Source organism: Acanthochromis polyacanthus, chromosome 12 (assembly GCF_021347895.1).
Source record: "Acanthochromis polyacanthus isolate Apoly-LR-REF ecotype Palm Island chromosome 12, KAUST_Apoly_ChrSc, whole genome shotgun sequence".
Lineage (NCBI taxonomy): Eukaryota > Metazoa > Chordata > Actinopteri > Pomacentridae > Acanthochromis > Acanthochromis polyacanthus.
In genome coordinates this window covers 17,971,208-17,995,595 of record NC_067124.1, presented here as the reverse complement: position 1 = coordinate 17,995,595, position 24,388 = coordinate 17,971,208, and the positions used below count along the sequence as shown (strand labels likewise).

Sequence of the window (24,388 nt, the reverse complement as noted above, 5' to 3'; positions counted from 1 at the left end):
GGCAACAGTGTTTAACAATTCCTGTTCAACTGAGACCTTTAGTGATTAATGTGACATTTTCCAAAATCACTCATATAGGGGTAAACTGGGGTAAAACACCCCTAAGTCTGAGGCAAGATATGAGAATATGCTTCTAGCTGTTTTTACTCTTCTCATGACTCCGATGTAAAGAGTTTTCATTAGTTTAAACGGAATATAAATATTCTTTGTAGTATGTGAAACTGTCAGAGTGTGAAGCCTCCCATGAACATGCAACACACAATTTTGTAGCTCTACTAAAGTTAAATTTCTGATAAATATTATTAATCATCATCTATAGTACAATACAATAACATCGCTGCAGTTAAACTGTATTATTAGTCGGAAAAGACAGCGTTTCATTCTCCGTCTGTTCTACAGAAATTGAACACTTAAAATTAATTCCCAGAGAAGATGATTTTTGGCCACAAAAACAGAACAACTGCCAGGTGACAGGTTTGTGTGGCTTTAATTTAAATATCAGTTGAAATCTCTCTGATTGTGAGTTTTCTCGGTTGCAGTTAAAGTCAGATCAACACCATTTGGAAATAATGTTTATCTTCAGCAGAAGAAACAATCTTCTCACAGTCACCCCTTCACAAGATATTTACCAATATTTACGTATAGATATTCTAAAAGAAAACAGATATATCCCTCAATTCACCCTGGTTCATCTGTTTATACTGATGTTCAGGCTCAGGTTGAAGATGTTAAATCAGGCAGCATTATCTGTCCCTCACCTGATTATTACCTGATAGCAGGAAGCCTCAGAGAAACAAAGACTTCCTAGAGTTCAACAGAAACCAGCTCTCTGAAGTTATCAGACATTTAATATGATCATCAAATGTCACAGGGAACACGTGAAAACACCAAATTCACATAAGTTCACATCTGTACATGTGATGTTTTACAGGACACCAATGAAGGATCTGAAGATCACATGTTGATTTGTCACACATTAATTTGTTACACGTGAAACACAAAAACACATCAGAGCTGTTTCACACCTGACACATTCACAGAAACTGACTTATTGTTATTGTTGTTCTCAGGAGGTGAAGTGATGACAAAAATAAAATACTGCAGCACACACACGCACACACACTGTTGCTATTATGGAAACACAGTTGCTATGGTAACTGATGTTCTGAATTCCTGCAGAAGCGTTCCCACGGTGACACACGGCTTTCACCTCATTAAAACACACACACACACACACACACACACACACACACACACACACACACACACACACACACACACACACACACACACACACACACACACACACTTTTGCAAGGCTATCTTTGTGAGGACATTCACTGACATAATGCACTGCTTAAGCACTAACATTAACCACCACAGCCAGGTAACTAACCAAACCTGAACCATCACAACCAGTTAACTAGCACTAACCTTAACCACCACAGCCAAGTACCTAACTCAAACCTTAACCATCACAACCAGTTAACTAACCCACACCTGAATCATCACAACCAGTTAACTAGCACTAACCTTACCACCACAATCAAGTAACTAACTCAAACCTTAACCATCACAACTAGTGAACTAGCACTAACCCTAACCATCAGAATCAAGTATGTAACCCAAACCTTAACAAGCATAACCAGTGAACTAACACTAACCTTAACCATCACAACCAAGTAACTAACTCGAACCTTAACCATCACAACAAATATCCAACCCAAACCTTAACTATCACATCCAGGTAAGTAGCACTAACCTTAACCAGCAAAACCAGTGAACTAGCACTAACATTAACCATCACAACCAAGTAATTAACTCAAACCTTAACTATCAAGCCAAGTGTTGAACCCAAACCTTAACTATCACATCCAGGTAAGCCGCACTAACTTTAACCATCACAACCAAGTAACTAACCCAAACCTTAACCAGCATGACTAGTTAAGTAGCACTAACCTTAACCATCACAACTAGGTAACAAACCCAAACCACAACTACCACAACCAAATCATTTACTTGTACCTTAACCATCACAGCTAACCTTAACCCAACTAACCTGAACCCTCCACTAGTTGTTTAAATTGACTTACTTGATGGTCTTCAGCTTAGACTGGCCCTCATAAAGATATCAGGACACACAGTTACAGGAAGATGGAGGTTGTTGTAGAAACACTTTGACCTGTAGTTCGACACACCTACACAACTCATACACAAACCTTTACCTTCAGTAACACACTCACAGTCTAATCAGTGAGTACAGCCCTGTGCAACCGAACCTGCATCTCCTCATAGTAATCAGATTACTTCTATAGTAGAGCCTCTGACATCAGATTGCAAACTACAGTTCACCTTTCATTTATTATATTCAGTCTCCACAGCAGGAACTCAATGGATCTAAATTGAGTCCATGTTTCATTAGCTTCTTTGGTTCCTTCAGTCCTTCATATGTCCACCATTATTTCTGATGTTAGACTTAATCCTCCTCAACATGGAGGAAACCAGAGTCCACTAATTTCTGCTCACATCTTCTTGCATTTTTCACACAGTGTGTTCTTAAGCTGCTTTTTGATGGAGGGGTTGTGTTGCTCTATCTTTCTTTGGGAAAGACCACAATGTTCTGTTGGCTTCAGGTCAGGAATTGCACTACCAAGGTTCTAGTTCCACTTTGTTCTAGTGTAGAAGCTCTTGTGTGATGTTGTTCTTTGGATGTTCTCCTGCTGGAATATTCCTCTTCTTCTAGCTTCTGCAGACTGGGACTCATCTTGTCAGTTAGAATTTTGGTTTGTCCTCAGACAATTATGGTGCATCTCGAAATGTCATCAACAGCCTTTGTGCTCATGCAGCCCCATATCATCACACTCCCACTTCTGTGCTTCAGTGTCAGGACTTTGCATTCACTGTGGTATTCCTGGTCAGGTTCACACCAAACATGCTGGACTCCATCTTAGCCCAATAATTTATCTTCATCTGACTAAAGAATGCTCTCCAACATCCATCAGGCTTCTTTTCATGTTCTTTAGCAAACCTTCATCTGGAAGTGTAGTTATGAGCAGCAACCAGGTTTTGTTCTTGTCCTCTATCCACAGAGGTTGATGTTCTGAAGTGTCCTTCACACTGTCTGAACTTCACACAAACTCTGATTTCCACCGATAGCCCCTATGCCAAGTCTGAAGCAGCTGCCGTCTGTTTTTCACAGCTAGATTGTGAAAGTAGTTCATTTTTTGTGGAGTCATTTTGGGAGCTCTGATTATTGGTACTACGGCTCCCTCTATACCTCCTGATTACTGATGACACTATGCTTCACTGTTTTTACGTTGATCTTCCTGGATCCTGCACTCTGACACAAAATATATAGTTTTCTGAACATTAATAATCTGAAGTCACAGAAGAACAGAAGAAATGCCTTCAGTTTAATATTATATTATTATAATAATAAGAGGACTGTAACTGTTCTGCAACAGCTGACCCCATGGACTCTGCTTCTGTCTCATTTTTCACCTGAAAGCTCTCTGAATGTTTTACTGTTGGTCACAGCTGACTTAGTCCTGGAGAATCTGAACCAGGAGGAATAAGGTTGTTGGTTTTACAGAATCTGCTACAAACACTTCAAATGAGATGTGGAAAAAAAATAATGTTGATTAACATTTGAAAAGTCTGTTTCTTTCAGTATTTACAGGTTCTGGCTGATAGATGTGTCATTTTAGTGATTTTTTTAAACGTAGCATGTCCTTCAAGCCTGAAAGCAAGTTTGAAGGTTCAGATGGTTAAAAAAGAAGATTTTATTGAATGACTTGTTCAGAGCTGAACATGAAGCTCAGTGTTTGGTTTTGATTCGGGACTTCACAGCAGCGTCATTATCAGGTTAAAGTGAGCAATGCTGCAGTTGCTCTGCACAGAACCGCTGTGGTTCCACATGATGTTCTAACCGGATCAAAACCATTTCACTGAACTTTAGCTCAGACAGATTGTGGACAGCTGGTTCTGTCCAGACTTTGCTGTTGGTTCTGTTAAAACTCTGTGGTGTCTAACCATCTCCGGTTGAGTTTCCGTTTGTTAAGTTTCTATTGAAATCCACCTGCTGAACTTTCAGCTGAACAAACTGCAGATGTCAAAGGTCACAGAAACTCAGAGTCATTGACCTGACTGTATTGACAGAGTCTGAGCCAGCCAATCAGAGGAGAGGACACTGAGCCTCTCTGTCTGCTGCTGCTGCTTCTTCTTCTTCTCCTTCTTCTTCTTCTACTCCACGATGCACAGCAAAGGAAACTCCTGGTGAGTTGTGCCTCATTTATTCTTCATCTTCTTGACTCTGAGAATCAGATTATTTCATGAAGTTAATTCTAGAATCATTGACAGTATTTCTGCACTTTTCCTCTCAGGTGTTTTTGAAAAAAATAAGTGAGAACTGAATCTAACTCTGATCAAACTGCTTCACAGCTCGAAATGAATTTCAGCTAAACTAAAGAATTCACTTTCATGAATCTTCAAACTACAGCTTTCTGCTGCAGTAAAACAAACTTAAAGTGCAGATTCATTTACAAATTGAGTTAGCTGACTTGTTATTTTAGTTAAACATTCATTTTCTTGCAGATGTATAAGATGATATATAGATTATATCAGAAATCCGCTTTCAGCTTAGAGTTAAAACTAACTGTAGCTTTTTTATGATGGCTGGTTGAACGATAAAGTTCAGATCTTTGAACCAAAGCTGCTCTTAGACTCACATTTTACTGTTTCTTCAGTAAAACTTTGCTGATGTCTGTTTTTTCTGAGTAAAACCTGCAGCAGCTTCTGTCAATCATTACTGAGAGACTTCATGTTCATCACCTGGCACAGAACAAACCATCAGTTATTTTATGGAATTATATAGATGAATAAATGCATATATGCATTTTCTGTTATTTCACATTTTCACTTTGTATACTACTGCTTTTATATTGCACGCAAAACCTGGCTATGAGAATGTTTCTATAAGGAAAACATGATTTAATGATTGATGGATCCTGATCTTTGAGACTGGATCAGAACATGAATCAGGTATCAGCAGCTCGTTCCGTCCTGCAGCTGCTGTTCCTTCGAGGACTACAAACTGACCACCGAGTGGCTGCTGAACCAGACCCACCACCGACCTAAGGTTGCTGTCATCTGTGGTTTGGGACTTGGCCTGCTGGCTGACAGAGCTGCCAACAAACAGATCTTCAGGTACCAGGACATCCCCAACTTCCCCGTCAGCACAGGTGAGAGGCCACACCCACCCGAAGCTCCGCCCATTCACGCAACAACATGTGACTCATATTTGTCCTTAACTTCCTCTTTCTTTTTGTTTACCTTCTTTTGCACGTGTTCAGTTAATCGACTGCTTTCAGTTATTTAACACAAAACTAGAATTAAAAATAAACAATTTTTCATTGTTCATCAATAAATACAAACTGAACATTGATTTTTAAAAGCGGATGAACGTTTAACTAGTGTTTTTTTTTCTTCCGTATTTATGAAAATTAGGGTCCGTCAGTGCAAGAACGCGTTGGTTCAGAATTAATCACATTGCTTTTTCAAAATAAATATCAGTTCAGTTTTTATTATGCTTGATTGGCATAAAAATCAGGTTGACATAAAGATAAAGGATGGCATCGCAAAAAGAGATAAGAAAAACTTAAAAATAAAACTATAGAATGTATTGGGTAAAATAAATAAATGAATAAGATAATAATAAACTGTAAATATGTTTTATGTTATATTTACAATGTACGGATCATCGTCATATTCAGAGATGTTTCATGGGTCCCTCTGCTGACTTTGTGATAATGGAGTCAGACTATTTAATGTATTTCTATGTGATATCACTGCATCTGAGATGTTTTGCCACATTCTCTTAGGTTCTGTAACGTTCTGTCACCTGTCCATACAAAGAATCACCTGCTATGTTTCAGCCTCTCTGTCCTGATGCCAGATTTCTGTTTTCTAAATCTTTGGTGTGATTCAGTAATTGAGGTTGAAATTTGTTTAAGTTATTTGGTGAAATTTGCTGACATTGTGTCTGTCTGTCTGTCAGTCCAAGGTCATGAAGGCTGCCTGGTGTTTGGGACCATTGAGGACACTCCGTGTGTCTTCATGCAGGGACACTTTCACCTGTATGAAGGTTACTCCCTCTGTCAGGTGAGTCCGCTTGCATTGCTTTTTCACTCAGACAGGTTTTTCCCAGCATGCAGTGGGAGACCACGTCAGAATTCTTAAGACGAGTACCTTCAGTCTCTAATCCTTCCCCTGTACAGGTGATGACATCTTTGGTTCCTCACCTGTGCAGGTGACGATGACAGGTACAGCAGACAGACTGCTTAGTTACTGCAGTGATCTGCTTTTTGTGGTGACAGTTGGTTTTCCTGGAACTGTAAAAGACAAATGAGTTTTATGTAAACCGGTGGTAATGTCATGTCTATCGGTCTGTCTGCATGTGTCAGGTGACGTTCCCTGTGCGGATCTTTAAGCTGATGGGGGTGGAGTCTGTCCTGGTGACCAATGCCTCTGGAGGAATCTGCCCTGACTTTAAGGTCGGAGACATCATGATCATCAAAGACCACATCAACCTGCCAGGATTCGCTGGACAACATCCACTGTGTGGACCCAACGATGAGAGGTGAGACAAGAGGACAGACAGAGAAACAACCAGACTGATAAACAGACAGGAGAGCAGACAGACAATCAGACACTGGTTGTAACAATCTCTTCAGTGAATCCCGTCACAGAGAACCATGCTGGGCTCTGAGTTATTGAGTTATTATTATTGGAGCAGCAGCCTGATCCACCATGAGTCGGGCCTTCACCAGCCCCACGACCCTACCAGACCAGTTTCTCTCACAGACAGATGAGCAGACCCAGGTGACAAATTCACCGGTGTGTTCAAGTCCTCATTTGTGACCAAATATGAACAAACCAAAAGAAAATTACTATCCGAGAACCAACAAGATGTACCAAAAACGAAACTGCTTCTGGTGTGGATCAGGTGGAGCAAAGCCTTGGACGCTTTCTGACCCTGAACCCTGAGCTCAGCTTCACCAACAACTGCTTTTTACTGTGCTTTGTGCAATGGCAATAAAATTGAATTTGGATGTTACAGCTCAGTTTTCCACCGGAGTCTTGGTGTTTCCATGGTTTATACTTTAGATATCTGGAACTCAGCCCACTTCAACTCCCTCAGGATCTAAACCTTTAGGCTTTAGGCAGATTTGCTGCCTGACACCTGTCCAGGTTAGGGGATGTAAAGTGCTGCTGGGATGATGGACAGACCTCTGCCATCACTCTGTAGTTTGGTAATAAACCAGACAAAAGCTCTTTTTGCTCTCTGTTTCTGACATTGGGAAGCCCCACAGTAACAGATAAATGATGGCACTTGGAGTTGTTCTGTACAGAACAGTCCACCTGCACTGAGGGAGCATGAACTGTGAACTCCAAGTCTGAAACTAGCGTGAATGTGTGTCTTCTGAAAAAAATCAACGACTTCAATGACTGAAGGTCTTTTATGCCTCCGTTAATATTCAGAGAGACCAGAGGAACCAGCAGAGTAAAAACAGATGACTAACATGTGAGTGTGTTACTTTAACTTGGTCCTTCTAACAGTTTAACTTTTGTCACTTTTCTCAGTGTTGTGCATCTAAAAATCAAAGAAGGACAGACAGAAGCAAACAAATGATTCTCTGCCTTCATTTTAAATCAGCTTTATTCACACTTCACAGCAACACTGTCTATCTGTCTCGCCTGTCTATCTCAGGTTTGGTATCCGTTTTCCCTGCATGTCCGACGCCTACAGTAAGGTTCTCAGAGGTTTGACCATGGAAGTCGGAGCTGAGCTCGGCTGTAGCGACTTCATCAGAGAAGGAGTTTACTGTATGGTGAGCGGACCGAACTTTGAAACCATCGCTGAGGCCCGAATGCTGCTGATCCTGGGCTGCGACTCTGTGGGTAAGACAGGAGGACAGACAAGTGGACGGACAGACAGACAAACAGATTCGGTGCTGATTAGGTATTGATCAATTGAAACCACCACGATGGTCAGTAAATAACACACCTGACTTAAGGTTGATCCGATCAGACCTGATAAAGTTTGAGGCAATGCCAAATGATGAAGACTTACATCAACGTTCTCTTAAATTCTGCTTTACTCGCTGTTCACCTGGTTCTCCTCAGGTATGAGTACAGTTCCTGAAGTGACGGTGGCCAAACACTGTGGACTCAGAGTTCTGGGTCTGTCACTGATCACCAACAAGGTCAGTGATTGTGATTGCAGTATTACAGTAGTGTGAATGCAGTGTGATTGCAGTATTACAGTAGTGTGAATGCAGTATTACAGTAATGTGAATGCAGTCTGATTGCAGTATTACAGTAATGTGAATGCAGTGTGACAGCTGTGGGATCTGACTGTATGAAGTCAGTCAGTCAGTATGATGTGTATGTTTTGTATCAGGTGTCTCTGGACTACAGTCGGGAGGAGAAAGTGAACCATGAGGAGGTTCTGGAGATCAGCAAGATGAGGGCGGAGGTTCTGCAGAAACTCGTCACCACACTGATCACTCGCTGCCAGCAGCAGAGCATCAACACACACTAATGGCATCAACACACAAGAGCAGCAGTATGAATGTTTTACTCATCCCAGGTTGAGCATGCCTGTACTAACACACTGAGGACTGTATCTCTCATTCACCGTAACACGTCTTCTGTTCGACCAGCTTGGTTTACCTGGGTGGTGACATCAGAGCCGAAACCAGGAGACACATGAACACATTGCCACGTCACCATGGAAACATGCGACTGTAAACACACTGTAGTCAGTCAGCTGTAACTGTTGTTTTCTGGAGTTTTCTGCTGCAGTCACAATAAAATTGCTGCAAATGAAGAAAGACTCTTAATTCAGATCTGAACTGAAGTGTTGAAACACCAGAGTCATACAAACAAAGCAACTGATCAAGACGGCAAGAGCCTTTGAAGAGAGCAACACAACAGCTTCAGTTCTCTGTCATAAAGGTCAAAATATTCTAAAAATGTGTGTCTATTGAGACTGATAATGATGTTTGTGGGTGGCTAAAACACATTTTGTTGCTGAATTTGTCAACAGCAGATTGTTGTATAGCTTCTCTGCTGGTCCTGCCCCCATTAACGGATCAGTACCTCACTGAAATGCACTTTAAAAAACTTCACTAACCCTTTAACTAGCTCACCCTTCACCTGATCTGATGAATCGCAGACTGCTTCTGTGCACTCTACAAACTTCTGCCCTCAAGGATTTATTAGAAGTATGTTAATGCATATACCGGTGCCTGTCTTTTTACTATAATAACCACATGTAGTACCACATTGGGTGTTGGGGTTAGTCAAGTTTTTTTTTAAAGTTAGTGTCTACAGCAGAGCACTGCCAACATGGATCTCCCAAATCAACCACCTCTGGCTGGCATCCATTTTAATGCTGCTGTCACTTTCTCAAAGTTTAACTGATAAAGACATCTGTACAGGAAAGCACCCATGCAGCATATTTTCAACCAGGTGAGCAACAGCTGCAGGACGATTCAGCCGAACAAGCCTCCAAAGAGTCGACTGAATCCTCATCTGAACACTGCTTCAATAGAAGAACAACTCAAGGAGATCTGAGTTTTGAACAAAGGAGGTAAAATGCTCCCTGAACTGTTCTCACTAAGTTCTTTTTACGTTAGAAGTAAGAATGTTCAGATTATTTTCAATTTTACATGTGGATACTCACCTGGAAACTAACCCCAACACACTGAGGAAAGAGAAGTTCTGTGAAGTTCATGGGACCTTTTAAAAATCCTAAAACTTTTTCTGCCTTTATTATAATAATAATAATAATAATAATAAGTTTAATTTATAATGCACTTTACATTTGAAAACCAAATCTCAAAGTGCTACAGATAAAAACCATCAACAATAAAAATACAGCACATTAAGAAAACACTTTTAAAAACATAAAAGTCTTCAGCTGTTTTTTTAAAAACTTCAAGCAACTGTGGCACCCTCAGGTGGTTGGGGAGGGCATTCCACAGTCGCAGTGCAGCCACCTGAAAGGCCCTATCTCCCATGGAGTGGAGTTTGGACCTTGGAACCTGGAGTTGGTGGCTGTCGGAGGAGCGGAGGTGCCTGGTCGGGTTGTGTTGACTGATTAGTTCTTTAAGGTACACTGGCACGCTGCCATGGACACAGTGATAGGTCAGGAGACAAATCTTAAATTCAATCCTGAACCTTACTGGAAGCCAATGGAGATTATGGAGGATTGGTGTGATGTGATGGAATTTGCACACCCTCATCAGGATCCTGGCAGCACAGTTCTGGATGTACTGCAGTCTCTGGAGGCTCCTGACAGGAATCCCAATGAGGAGTGCATTACAGTAGTCCAGCCTGGTCTACAAGTCCACTCAAAAATGACACCAACCACCCATGGTGCCATTGCTTAAGCTTCATGTGCAATTTTTCTCTTCTTTGTGACTGTGACCATCACCTGCCCTCATGGCAAATTAACCTATCATGTTTATTTCAAGCTGTTTCCTGCATTATGCCATTGAGGGCTGTGCACACCCAAGTGAAACATAAAACAAACACAGGACAGAGAGAAAGTTGAGGCATAGACAGTGTTCTAAGAAAAAAGGTGCAATTTATTTGTTTGTGCTCTTTAATTCACACCTTAAAACCAGTTACAAATCTAAAACCCTTCACAAACACCTAATACGACAAAATCCCAACTGGATCAATCATGAAGATGTCAGGAGGCCACAAGAAGGATAGATAAAGCAGAGCGAGATCCACAGGCACTAACCCAGCAACCTCCACTGACTCAGCGACCAGAGGAACAAACTCTATTGAGTTTTGGTAGGTGCCGGTGTGGTGGGTCTGGCATGCATGAAAACCTCCACCAAAAGGAGGGAGCCGTCTCCTCCAGCCCAAGGAGGTCCACCCAGCCCCCCGCAGGAGCCACCAAGCGGAGACCCAGCCCAGGAGCCAGGAGCCCGGAGCGACCCCCCCAACACAGCCAGAGCCCCAAGGCCCGCGCAGCAGAACGGGGCCAAGATTAGCCAAGCATGCAGTAACACCAAGCTAGCCATTCATGCATATAGACAGAGGATCCTGAGGAGCTGTTGACTGTACTTTGTCCCAACTCTGAAGAATCAATGACATACACACACACACACATATATATATATATATATATATATATATATATATATATATACACACATATACATACACACACATACATACACACACATACCAGCTGACTCGGACGAAGGCAGGGGACACCCTGGACAGGTCACCAGTCTGTCGCAGGGCTACATATACAGAAACAATCACACTCACATTCACACCTACGGGCAATTTAGAATTATCAGTGAACCTCAGCATATTTTTGGACTGAGGGAGGAAGCCGGAGTGCCCGGAGAAAACCCACGCATGCACAGGGAGAACATGCAAACTCCATGCAGAAAGATCCCAGGCCGGGATTTGAACCAGGGATCTTTTTGCTGCAAGGCGAAAGTGCTATTGGAATTTTCTTCCTGAAGGTTTTGCAAATTTTCCGAAATTTGGGGAATTTTTTTGCTGATTTTTGGATTTTTTTCAGATATGGAAACAATATTTTTGGTGCCCATAAATGCGGACAACAGCAGGGTTGAAACATCTCAAATTAGGTGGTTACATGACAGCAGAAATCTATTTTTGAGTGAAAATTTGTTATTTTAAGATACCTAAGCTTGACAATCCTGATAAAATATAGCTTATGCCTAAATCAATAGACTGAGTTTTTCTTGTTATTTCAGTATTTGACTGTCTAACCCTCTGGAAACCAGTGTTTGGACTGTTTGTGTTGCTCCTCACCTACTTCAGACAGCCAGGACATAACATTTTGTGGACCAAAGGCTAAACTATGATGTTTTTAGAATGAAATGCTATACTATAGGCCAGTGGTCGGCAACTGGCGGCCCGCGGGCCAAAACTGGTACGTCAGGAATAACATCTGGCCCGCCAGATGATTTTGAGCCAAGCCAGTCCGTCACCGCAACACGCAACTCGCATGGTTGGCTGCTGCCGGGCATTTCCGCCTTTGCGCTACTGATCGGACACGGCTGTACCAGCCAGATTTCACTGGGCAACAGTGTGTGCAAAACATGTGTCTCGGGAGTCATTTTTAATACATCTGTGATCAGAATTGAGACGTGTCCCAAGCAGTGGCGATCAGCTGTAGAAGCTCCGCTGCTCGCGGTACCCCCCCAACCCCGCTCGTGGAATCGGAGCGCAACCCCACCGCAGGTTGGCCCGCTGTTCGATTGTTTACAAACATTTTGGCCCGAAGCCACATCTACTTGCCGACCCCTGCTATAGGCTTTTTTGAGTTGACATAATACAACGTTTTGTTTTAGTTTTTCTGTTGTGTTTTAGCAACATAAGAATTTGAACAGTTCTAAAAATTACTATACTTTTACGATGAACTATTATTCTATGGCATTTTTTAGACCACATATTATACTCTGTTTTCTTGAATAACATACTATTTTGACAATATACTGCACTATGACATTTTTGAACCACATATCATAGATGACAATTTTAGGCAACATCCTATCATTTTGCACTTTTTGAACCATATAATCTATGGGGTTTTTCTGCCGACATGCTATACTAGGAACTACTGTACAGGCCATACTATGTTATTCTCGAAAAGTATACTATAATTTGACATTTTCTAAACTACGTCCTATACTATGGCATTATACACAGAGTACTTTGGTTACATGTGATTTATAATCTAGATTTTTTTTCTGTTTTGTTTTTTGACAGGATTACCACAGACCTGAATGTGAGCACCGTTGACACCCACCTGAGGGAGATGCTGCCTAAGATCTCAAGGCTGCTTGGTCGTGGTCTTTCTGGTCCAGAACGCCTTCATCAACTACGTCTTCTTTTGAAGAGGAGCTCAGATGCTGCAATCTCTGACCTTAAGGAGGAACTGCTACAAGACGGCAGCTATTTTAAAGACCCAGCTCCTGGTGGCTTTGAGTAAAAAAATAACATCCATCAAAACAGAACTGCAGACAGTTAAATCTGAGCTGTCGGTCAGTATTTCAAACATCAAATCCGACCTGACTGCCCTACAGCATGCTGTGGGTGAAACAGAAACTTCAGTCTCCACATCACCGACGACATCGTCACACTCCAAAGCAGAGCACCTGTCTGCTGAACTTTTAAAAGTGGACTATAAAAGGAGACGAATGTGAGCAGAGGAACAGATGTTATCAGAAAGAAGTAGTTTTCTTTTCTTTCTGGTTGACTTGATGCTGTCAGATGCAGATGTTGGAGCGGATTCTGATCTTTCAGGAGAAAAAGCTGCTTTTCCTTCACAGACTTTTCAGGGAATTATTCTCTCAGGTTTTCTCTGCTATTTAGATTTTTATTATCTGTGATTATTTCATTATGGTAAAATAAAGCTGGAGGCATAAAGACTCATTTAGTTATTTTATTCCTGAAATCTTTGACGTAGCAGAACTAAACTTCCATTTTCCTTCTTGTACTAGAACTAAACGCGTCTTCAACACAGATCATCTGGTTTTAATGAATCAGCAGCAACATCACAACAACAAATGGGATGATTTTTAACAAATTAATGAAACTGATGTCATTTAAAACTATCAGAGTCTGTTTTAGTGTCAAATTAAAGCTGATTACCGACAACTAGAACATTAACATTACTGTTTTAATCACATTTCAGTTTCCTTAACGTTACATTAATGTCAACCAGCCACAGTTTTCTGAACTTAATGAACCACATTACAGGAACACAACACACTTCAGCTGCTGGCAGGAAACAACACAAATATTGTTAGCTTGATTAGGGTGACCATAGGTCCTCTTTTGCCCGGACATGTCCTCTTTTGAGAGGCTGTCCGGCCGGCGTTTATAGAGTCCTTCAAATGTCCGGGTTTTTGATCTTGCCTAGCTTGAGCGCGTCACAGACCAGTGTATTTATCATTCAAGTTGAATGGTTCCTTTGGAAACACGCTCTGAGAGGTGGAGTTTGAGCCGAACCCCGGAACATGTGTTAATCATTCACAAAGCAGTACAGAGGCGCTCCACACTCACTCACTCCTCGCAGGCTGACAGGCAGGTAGGCACACTGCGAGAGAACACTCGAACCGAAAGAAAATGCCATTTCACTGATGAAATGTGAAAAAAAGTACAATCTGCAAAGCTGGGACTTACAGTGCCTTGTGAAAGTATTTGGCCCCCTTGAACTTCTCGCCACATTTCAGGCTTCAAACATAAAGATATAAAATTCTAATTTTTTGTCAAGAATCAACAACAAGTGGGACACAATCGTGAAGTGGAACGAAATTTATTGGATATTTTAAACTTTAACAAATAAAAACCTGAAAAGTGGGGCATGCAATATTATTCGGCCCCCTTGCATTAATACTTTGTAGCGCCACCTTTTGCTGCAATTACAGCTGCAAGTCGCTTGGGGTATGTGTCTATCAGTTTTGCACATCGAGAGACTGAAATTCTTGCCCATTCTTCCTTGCAAAACAGCTCGAGCTCAGTGAGGTTGGATGGAGAGCGTTTGTGAACAGCAGTCTTCAGCTCTGCCCACAGATTCTCCATTGGATTCAGTTCTGGACTTTGACTTGGCCATTCTAACACCTGGATACGTTTATTTGTGAACCATTCCATTGTAGATTTGGCTTTATGTTTTGGATCATTGTCCGGTTGGAAGATAAATCTCCGTCCCTGTCTCAGGTCTTTTGCAGACTCCAACAGGTTTTCTTCCAGAATGGTCCTGTATTTGGCTCCATTCATCTTCCCATCAATTTTAACCATCTTCCCTGTCCCTGCTGAAGAAAAGCAGGCCCAAACCATGAGGCTGCCACCACCATGTTTGACAGTGGGGATGGTGTGTTCAGGGTGATTAGCTGTGTTGCTTTTACGCCAAACATATCGTTTTGCATTGTGGCCAAAAAGTTCTATTTTGGTTTCATCTGACCAGAGCACCTTCTTCCACATGTTTGGTGTGTCTCCCAGGTGGCTTGTGGCAAACTTCAAACCAGACTTTTTATGATATCCTTGAGAAATGGCTTTCTTCTTGCCACTCTTCCATAACGGCCAGATTTGTGTAGTGTACGACTGATTGTTGTCCTATGGACAGACTCTCCCACCTCAGCTGTAGATCTCTGCAGTTCATCCAGAGTGATCATGGGCCTCTTGGCTGCATCGCTGATCAGTCTTCTCCTTGTTCCAGGTGAAAGTTTAGAGGGACGGCCGGGTCTTGGTAGATTTGCAGTGGTCTGATACTCCTTCCATTTCAATATGATTGCTTGCACAGTGCTCCTTGAGATGTTTAAAGCTTGGGAAGTCATTTTGTATCCAAATCCGGCTTTAAACTTCTCCACAACAGTATCTCTGACCTGCCTGGTGTGTTCCTTGGTCTTCATGATGCTCTCTGCACTTTAAACAGAAACCTGAGACTATCACAGAGCAGGTGCATTTATACGGAGACTTGATTACACACAGGTGGATTCTATTTATCATCAGTCATTTAGGACAACATTGGATCATTCAGAGCAGGGCCGGCCCAAGCCTTCAGTGGGCCCTAAGCGAAATTTACCTGGGGGGCCCCCACGAACGACTTCAGTGCAAAATCTGAATATATGTCAAGTAGTAATGGGTAGATGAGACCCCATCGTGTGTGTCACACTTTTCCCTCATTGTATCATTCATGTATCACGCAGTGTCGGTTTGACTAATTGGTGCCACAAGTGGATTAAGAAATGTACTGCAGCCAATGAACAATAAAGTTTGAAACAATTTGTGATGAATGAGCTTGACTGAAGGTAATGCAACTTTTTTTAAACTGTATGTCTAAAAATAAATACAAATAGACTTGAAAGTGTTTTTGTTTGATAGAGAAAGTAGGCCTACATGTGATAAATTGAATGTTATATTATCATTAAAATGTAGGCTTAAGTGCTTTGTGCCTGTTGTGACCAGTCAATGTCAAGTGTTTATAATTTTCTCAATAAACCCAGTTGTGTTACCATGCAGGAAATCATACTGGTAGTAACTTTTAAGCCCCAAAATTATAATTCATAGCATGTATTTCAGCAGTTTTTATGCTTTTACTTTACAGCAAATGCTTTACTTTCACTTCACTGAATTACTTTTACATTTATTGGGGTAAATTTTGATCCAATTTACTTTTACTCAAGTAATGTAATCAAGTTCTTTGATCATTACTATGTTGATGTTGGAAGTTCATTTAGATGTTTTTTTTTTTTAATTTCCTTTATCTTTTAACAGAAATTGCCTGTAAGGTTGCTTAGCTTACTTTTTATTACAAATGATTGTAAAACAGTACAGATTGGCATGCCAGAAAAACATTTTCATATTTGAAAAGGCACATGACATGTTTATATCACTATACATGTAAGATCTTTTCCAAAAGGAAAATTCAAAATATTTTGATTTTATAACATACATAAAAAAACCAAGTTCTCTAGAACACTAAAATCTTTGCTTTCTTTTTGCTTTTTCTGCTCTCTCTTTTCATCTGTGTGTAATAATGAACCCGCAAATGTGGGTCGCGCTGTGTGCGTTGAAGCCGTGTATAGAGAACGGATGGATGGATATTGGTTGTTTGTTGGACAAATGTGTTTATATTACCCGCTGTGGTAATCACATCTGAAAGTGGTTTATGCCGGTGGATTCGTGAGAATCTAAGCTTTCCATTGGTGTATAATGTTTCTATCATCGAGTTGGCAGTGTCGTTCTATTTCGAAAAATGCTTATGTAAATATCAAAACGGCCCGCCCGCGGGCCGCTGAACCTTACCGGGTTTTAATTCCGGTTATGTTTAGAGTCGAGGATTTAGATCATTTTGGGTTAAGTGAAGGGATTTGTTATATATTAAAGGTTAGAAAATGTAATTGCAATTACCAAATATCCAACCGGAGGAGAAAAAGGCACCGTGGCAAACAAGACTCAGACTGAGCCCTAAACTTGCGATGCTCACAACATTTATCAAAACAAAAAAGTCATACAGCCTACCTTTATCCTTGTTTTTATTTTCCTGCTCGTCCAACCGTTTTCCCTTTTTTTGTGCCCCTGAGAGGTACATTTTCTTGGACGGCAACATTTCTGTTTGCTTCTGTCCGCCATTGAGCAATGACACTGCACTGAACTCGCGCAGCCGCTAAGGTATTCTGCCGCAGGAGTGACTAGGTCCACTTATTGATACCATCGAAGGTTGACATACTTGGCAACCTAGCTGGCATTAGAAAATTATACCAAAATTATTGTTGTACAACCCAGAACAATGGTTATTCATTGTTTTGGTTTTTTTCTAATTTTTTTTACAATTACACTTGCTTTTTATTAAGGACTCTGGGGGGCCCCCTGGTGGTGGTGGACCCTAAGCAACCGCTTAACTCGCTTATGCCTTGGGCCGGCTCTGATTCAGAGCTCCTCACTGAACTTCTGGAGTGAGTTTGCTGCACTGAAAGTAAAGGGGCCGAATAATATTGCACACCCCACTTTTCAGTTTTTTATTTGTTAAAAAAAAGTATAAAATATCCAATAAATTTCATTCCACTTCACGACTGTGTCCCACTTGTTGATTCTTGACAAAAAATTGAAATTTTCTATCTTTATGTTTGAAGCCTGAAATGTGGCGAAAGGTTGAAAAGTTCAAGGGGGCCGAATACTTTCGCAAGGCACTATGTCTCTGTAGGTAATAAGAAAAGGAAAAAGAAGGAAAAAAAAGGACTGTTGATTTGAGGCGTTATTTCTATATTTTTTTCATTTGCCATTAGACACATTATTTTGAAGAATGGGCTAACTGAACATTGAAGAATAGGCTACCTCTCTTTTTTCTTTTTGTTTAATATTTTGAGGCATTATTTCCATTTTTACATAATTGATAATTGGGAGGTTATTTTGAAGAATGGTACTCTACCTCACTTTTCCTAACTCAGGTGTAGGTGTAAAGGTCCTTACACACCGGGAGCGATGCGAATAAACGATGCCAAATTGCGAAATATTCGGATGAGAGTTTTGACGCACCTGTCCATACATATCAAGCACGATGCGTTTTTGCGACTTTCTGAAAGAGAGGAAGACGTTGCCGTAATGCATTTCCACCTCTTCTTCTGTTTTCCACCTGCCTGGCCACTCCTCGTCATTTCTCCCTCCTCTCTTCTTTCTCACGTACGTGTCCCTCAAATTCCTCCACATCTTCAACTATTAAGTATGAATAATAATAATAATAATAATAATAATAATATCTACCATATGCCACAGATACTAAAAGCAGAGAACAACACCAGACGGATTATTTTCAGTTCTGATTAGATGCGTTGCGATGTCTTTCTGTCTTGATATCATGTACTGTAATGCGAGTCGGGGCCAGTACCGGGTAAGTAAAACATTAAACTATAATCCATAAACATAAGGTAACAACCGAGACCTAATTGATGACCGTGACATCAACGCAATTGACAGTGAAAAGTATGTTGTATGCCGGTGAATGGGACGTCGCAACAACACGCAATCTGATTGGTCAGAAGTGGTCACAAAGAATGCGAAACTTTAGAAAAATCGACCATGAGCCGAAAAAAATAAATGCCGCAAAAAAAAAAAAAAAAGAAATCGCTGAGCGAGAAAACGTTGCCAATGTGAACGCGTGTATTGACAGGATACAGGTTCGAAAAAAAATATTGACATCTGAAAAAAACGGACCTTCAGTCTGAAGGTCCTTACACACCGGGTGCGTTTTTTTACGTGCGGTTTTTTCGGATGTCAATTTTTTTTCTCGAACCTGTATCCTGTCAATACACGCATTCACATTGGCAATGTTTTCTCGCTCAGCGATTTTGCGGCATTTATTTTTTCAGACTGAAGGTCCTTACACACCGGGTGCGTTTTTTTACGTGCGTTTTTTTCGGACTGAAGGTACATTACGGCAACGTCTTCCTCCCCTTCGGAAAGTCGCAAAAACGCATCGTGCTTGATATGGTACACACCGGTTTGATATGTATGGACAGGTGCGTCAAAACTCGAATCCGAATATTTCGCATCGTTTATTTGCATTGCTCCCGGTGTGTAAGGACCTTTAAGAGAGATGATTATTTCTTATTTTGTTAAACATCTGAATACATGTGTTCCTACACAACTTGAGTCAATAACTATTAAAGACTAGAGCATGCCATATTTGTATGTGACTGATTATATTGTTTAGGAGAATTGCTTTAAATTAATAAATATATTATTTATAAAGCAACTGAGAGTGTTTTGGGCTATTTTTCTGTATATCCAGGTAAAGTGTTCTTTTCTGGGGAATTCAGAATATCCGTTTAACTGAGTTTGAAGCACAAAGCCCCCTGACCCACGGAAAACCCCTAAAAATGGGGGGGGGGGGGGACTGAAAATTTTTCGGGCGCAAGCTGGAAGTGTGTCCTCTTTTCAGAGGAACAGAATATGGTCACCCTAAGCTTGATGCTACATTTAGCTGCTAATCAGGACTGCTCAGCTAGCATCGCTAATTCACATTAAAGCCAATAGTCACTGGATGCTAACTCTCTTCTCTGGTCAACACACACAAATAAACTCCACCAACTTCTGGGGTTCACTGCTCACATTATATCTGACTAAGATTGAACATAAAGTTCATTAAACCCGGCACCAATTAGTAAATTATCATTTATTACTGACCAGCTGTGGGAGTCCTTCAGTGTGTGTTGGTCCAGTCAGCTGAAGGACTGAATTACTGAACTGTCTGTGGCAAATGTGCTGCTGCTCCACCAATAAATACCAACAAACTAAAACAAACTTGGTGGAAGTGTTGCTTTTAGTGATTTTTTAATAAATAGCAAATATGAGGCTTTTATTTTTCTGGAAGTCAAAGGAAACGTTGCTTATTCATAGTTTCGCTAAATGAACTTTAGCTGCACTTTCACCCTGTTCTAATTGATAGATCATTTTTTGTATATTTGGTCATTTCTTATGTTGCTGCTGTTTCATTGCAATTCTGTTTTAATGATATCACTTTAAATACAGATAATTGAAAAGAAAAAAACTGGCTCTGAAATACTTAATGAACTGATATGCCAACTAGTGTTAAACTGAATAAGAATTCTTAATATAAAATGTAACTGAGCTGTGTTAAGTAAATCAAAATATTTCAAATTGAGAGAAACATAACATTGAAAGATTTCAGTCAATTAAACTTTAAATTCATTTAACAGAGAAAACCATCCTTTAATGTCTTACCTTAAAATGACCAACATTTAAAATATATATATATATATATATAGCTGCAGTAGAAGTAAGTAAAAGTTTCACACTAAAAATTACCAATAATTCCTTAAAAGTTTCCCTGAAAAGCTTTATTTATTTATGTATATATATATATATATATATATATATATATGTGTCACAGGCCAAATTAGAATCCATTTCCTGTCAGGAGCCAATCATCATGACCAACCAATTACAGCAGAGGACAAAAGCCCCACCCACCACACTGGCCATGCCCCTTCAGACAGTGTCTGCACTTTAGGTACATTTATTCTTCTGCATTTTTCTTTTATAAATGAGCATTTTGAACTTGAAATGGAGTATGTTATTGCTACTTTTCTTTCCGTGATGAACGTTAATATTTTTAGCACATAAATAAAGATTTGTGATTTCATTAGTCAGTGATCAGAAGCTGCAGATCTGCAGCTGATTCTGAAAGTCTTCAAACACGTCACTTTCTGTAAACTTTACTGTTATTGTGTCGAATGAAATTAAATTCCAAATAAATACAATTGGCACATTTTCTACCAGTCTAGTCTCAGTGAAAAAACACAAAAAGGTTTTGTTTTTTTTAAGGAATTTCTGCAAATTTATTAAAACTCAAAACTCTAAATAAATACTAACAACTCTCTGCAGTGACCGCAGGCTCAGAAATGAACCGTTTTATATTTAATCTAGTCTTTGCATAAAATGTTTGATTTTTATGAAAATGTTTGTGTCACAGCCGAGCGGGATATGTCACTCAGATTAAAGCCTTTAAAATAGAATTAAATTGGGAAATTTTCTCTCTCTCTTCGGTCGTCCTGTCTCTGTGCCGATGCTGTTTCAGCCTAGTAGTCTGTCATGGTGCTCGTTACGTACCGCCATTCACCGTCGCTTCTGCCCTGTTGTCTATCGTGCTGCCGTTCACCGCTGCTTCTGCCGCCGCACTGCCTGTCTGTCCGCGGCTCGCCATTGCGACTCGCACCGCCGCGCGCCCTGCGGCTCGCCGCGCTGCCTCTCTGTCTGCCGTTGATTGTCTGTTTTGTTTGCTGTCATTGCCCCAGATTCAGTCCTGTGTAATCAACTGATTGGCACCAGGTGTGCTCAGCCAATGTCCACAGTCTGTTCCTGGTACACACTGGCAGGTAGTGGGCGTGACCTGAACTCATTTAGGAACAAAAAAATAAATAAATAAATAAATAAATTTAATATATATATATATATATATATATATATATATATATATATATATATATATATATATATACACACACAAGAAAAACAACACAACAAGACATGCAATTTAGGAAACTAACACAGAAATCAAACAAATAATTTGACAACAAAATATAAGGAAACCACACATCAAATAATCATGCAAACAAACATAATCAAAGTAAATAAAAGGCCATATTCCCACATGAATACAAACAGCAGTAAATGTTTGAACATGAGGCTTTCAGAAACAGGTCAAAGAGTTAACAAACCTTTATTTGAAACTGAGCTCAGATCTGTTTATGAAACTGAGAAAGGAGTTCGGGGGATTTCTGGGGATTTAGTTTCCTGAAATGACGTCTTTAATGTTTAACAAAGTTTAACAGAGTCAACTCAACTAAAATTAATTGTTCTTTCCTGAAACCCTTCTGCTGATTAAAAAACAGCTATTTATGACAAAAATAACAAGAAAAAAAACTATAAATCAAGAGATAAAGAAAAAATGGTGACTGAAAAGAATAATTTTGTTATTTTTCTTAAAATCTGTCTCAGTTTTTCAAACAGACTAAAGGTGAATTTATGATCCTTGGTGTTATTTTGCTCTCTGCATATGCACAGTGAAGGATTAATGGTATTTTAGCAGGACTGGTCATTTTTGTATTTCTTTTCCAATGAATAAGATTTTTTTTCAATAATATCTTCAGTCTTTCTTTCAATAAACATGTATATGCAGAAAAATAATTACAGGAAAGAAGAGAACACCAATAACCAATGAAGTGCTCCTCTCAGTTAGCAGATGCCAATCCACATGATCCTTCCCATAAGTTTCTACCAAATCCAGGTTTTTCTTGTATAGTTTATAAGATGTCCCCAAACTTCCTTATATTGTTGTTGTTTGTTTTTTAGTATATAAGTAATTTTTTTTTCTAGGGGAAAGTTTGAACTTCTTTGTTTTATCCGGTGTCTAATTGTTGGTCCCAAAATAGAGCTTTAACCCTTTTAGCATTTACGACACTGAGGTTCATCAATATTTGTTCATTTTTATTATAATTGTGTCTTTTGGATACAGACCAAGTCGAAACACTTTAGGATTAAATGAAATTCTTTTTGAAATAATTTTGTCACATGTAGATCTGACCTCTTCCCAAAATGTTTTAATCTTTCTGCATTGCCAAACATGGCAGAAGTGTTCTTTAACCTCTGTGCATTTAGGATTTTAGAATCCAAATCCTTATTGATCAGTCTATCCCCTCTCCTTTAAAATATATGTAATAACAGAAAAGGCTCTGATGTGCATCATGTTTCTAAAATGAACTCCGGTCAGCAAGGTCCAGCCTGTGTTATCCATCCATTCTCTATACACCGCTTTATCCTCACTAGGGTCGCTGGAGCCTATCCCAGCTGACTCGGCCAAAGGCAGGGGACACCCTGGACAGGTCGCCAGTCTGTCACAGGGCTACATACACAGACGAACACTCACAATGGCATTCACACCTACGGGCAATTTAGAATAATCAATTAACCTCAGCATATTTTTGGACTGTGGGAGGAAGCCGGAGTACCCGGAGAAAACCCACGCATGCACAGGGAGAACATGCAAACTCCATGCAGAAAGATCCCAGGCCCAGCCCGGGATTCGAACCGGGATCTTCTTGCTGCAAGGCAAAAGTGCTAACCACTACTCCACTGTGCAGCCCAGCCTGTGTTATCCCAAGAGATATTATAATAGGATTATTTTAACTATTCTGGGGTGATAACAGAGGTTAAACATCCACTCTGAGAAAAAAAGAGTAGATATATACCTAAAAAAAGAATTCTGGATTTTAGTTTTAGTAATCTGATACTCTACTTCCGCTTTTATCTTGTTGATGAAGTCAGGAGCCTCCGCTTGAGTGTTGAAGGCGCCGATTCATTCTTTATGCGTTACCAGGAGTCTCACTGGATGAATCAGCCCATGTTGGATCTTCAGGGTCATATTCCTTCCAGTGTTTGTTGTTTATTTTCTTTCTTCATCCAGTCAGCATAAATTACCTTCAGTTTGTCCCTGTGGTTGAGGAACTTCATTATTAGTGTTCTTGGTGGGGAGTTAGCTTTCCTCTCCTTAGTCCAACCTCTCTCCAAAACTATTTGGCCTTTGACCTCTGGTATTTCCAGGATCCATTTTTTCTAAAAAGGAGCATGACTCTGTTCCTCAGGCACCCTCCAGCAGATTCCCCAGCCTCGGGTTATTTACTGACCTCAACTCCCGGACCGACACTTTATCCTGCAAAGCTTTGTTGGATGTCTCCAGTGTTTGTACTTTAGCTGTCAGTGTAACCTTCTCATCTTTTACCATTGACAGCATTAGCTCAGTTTGTGACGCTCTTTCAGTCCAATATCTCTTTCCTCATTCCAGTAATGACTGTCCTTATTCCTTAAAGTTTAGGGAAGAACTCAGACTTCATGTCTTTAATTTTCTTCAGTACAGTTTAGTTTTCTGCACCTCTGAGGGTCAGATCTGAGACTCCAGACTCTTTCGATGGCAGCAGATTCAGCAGGTCTTTCCATTCGTCTCTCCCTACAGTGTTGTCCAGTTTCCTTGTTGAGGACCCAGAGTAGATCCCAGGATGAGAGGAGATACGTATGTGATGCCTGCAGAGAGTTCTGGTCTCCTCAACTGAAAACCTCCAAATGTAGGAGGATCCAGCTCAGATGTTGAACCACCTCAGCTGGATGCTGTAAAGGAGCAGTGACTCCTTCTGTTACATCTCATTCCAGCTTGTATGTCATTCTTTCAGTCTCTACTTAGACTCCATGACCACAGATGAGGGATGGAACTTAGATTGACTGACTGACTCACTGTGAATCTGATCCAGAT

At 40.4% G+C, this 24,388-nt stretch overlaps 1 protein-coding gene and 1 long non-coding RNA gene across 2 annotated transcripts; one reads left to right on the top strand and one right to left on the bottom strand.

Annotated features, from left to right (window-relative positions):
* The first annotated feature begins 4,110 nt into the window (after positions 1-4,110).
* On the top strand, positions 4,111-8,894 carry pnp4b (purine nucleoside phosphorylase 4b). The gene is made up of 7 exons (XM_022212316.2): positions 4,111-4,275; positions 5,068-5,240; positions 6,056-6,159; positions 6,462-6,637; positions 7,769-7,959; positions 8,185-8,264; positions 8,462-8,894. The coding sequence occupies exons 1-7, from the start codon at positions 4,253-4,255 to the stop codon at positions 8,600-8,602; spliced, it is 888 nt and encodes a 295-aa protein (XP_022068008.1). The 5' UTR covers positions 4,111-4,252; the 3' UTR covers positions 8,603-8,894.
* On the bottom strand, positions 8,683-21,467 carry LOC127536567 (uncharacterized). The gene is made up of 2 exons (XR_007945604.1): positions 21,196-21,467; positions 8,683-13,044 (listed from the first exon to the last, which is right to left on the bottom strand). It is a non-coding gene; the product is annotated as an uncharacterized LOC127536567 (long non-coding RNA).
* Between the last annotated feature and the right edge of the window lie 2,921 nt (positions 21,468-24,388).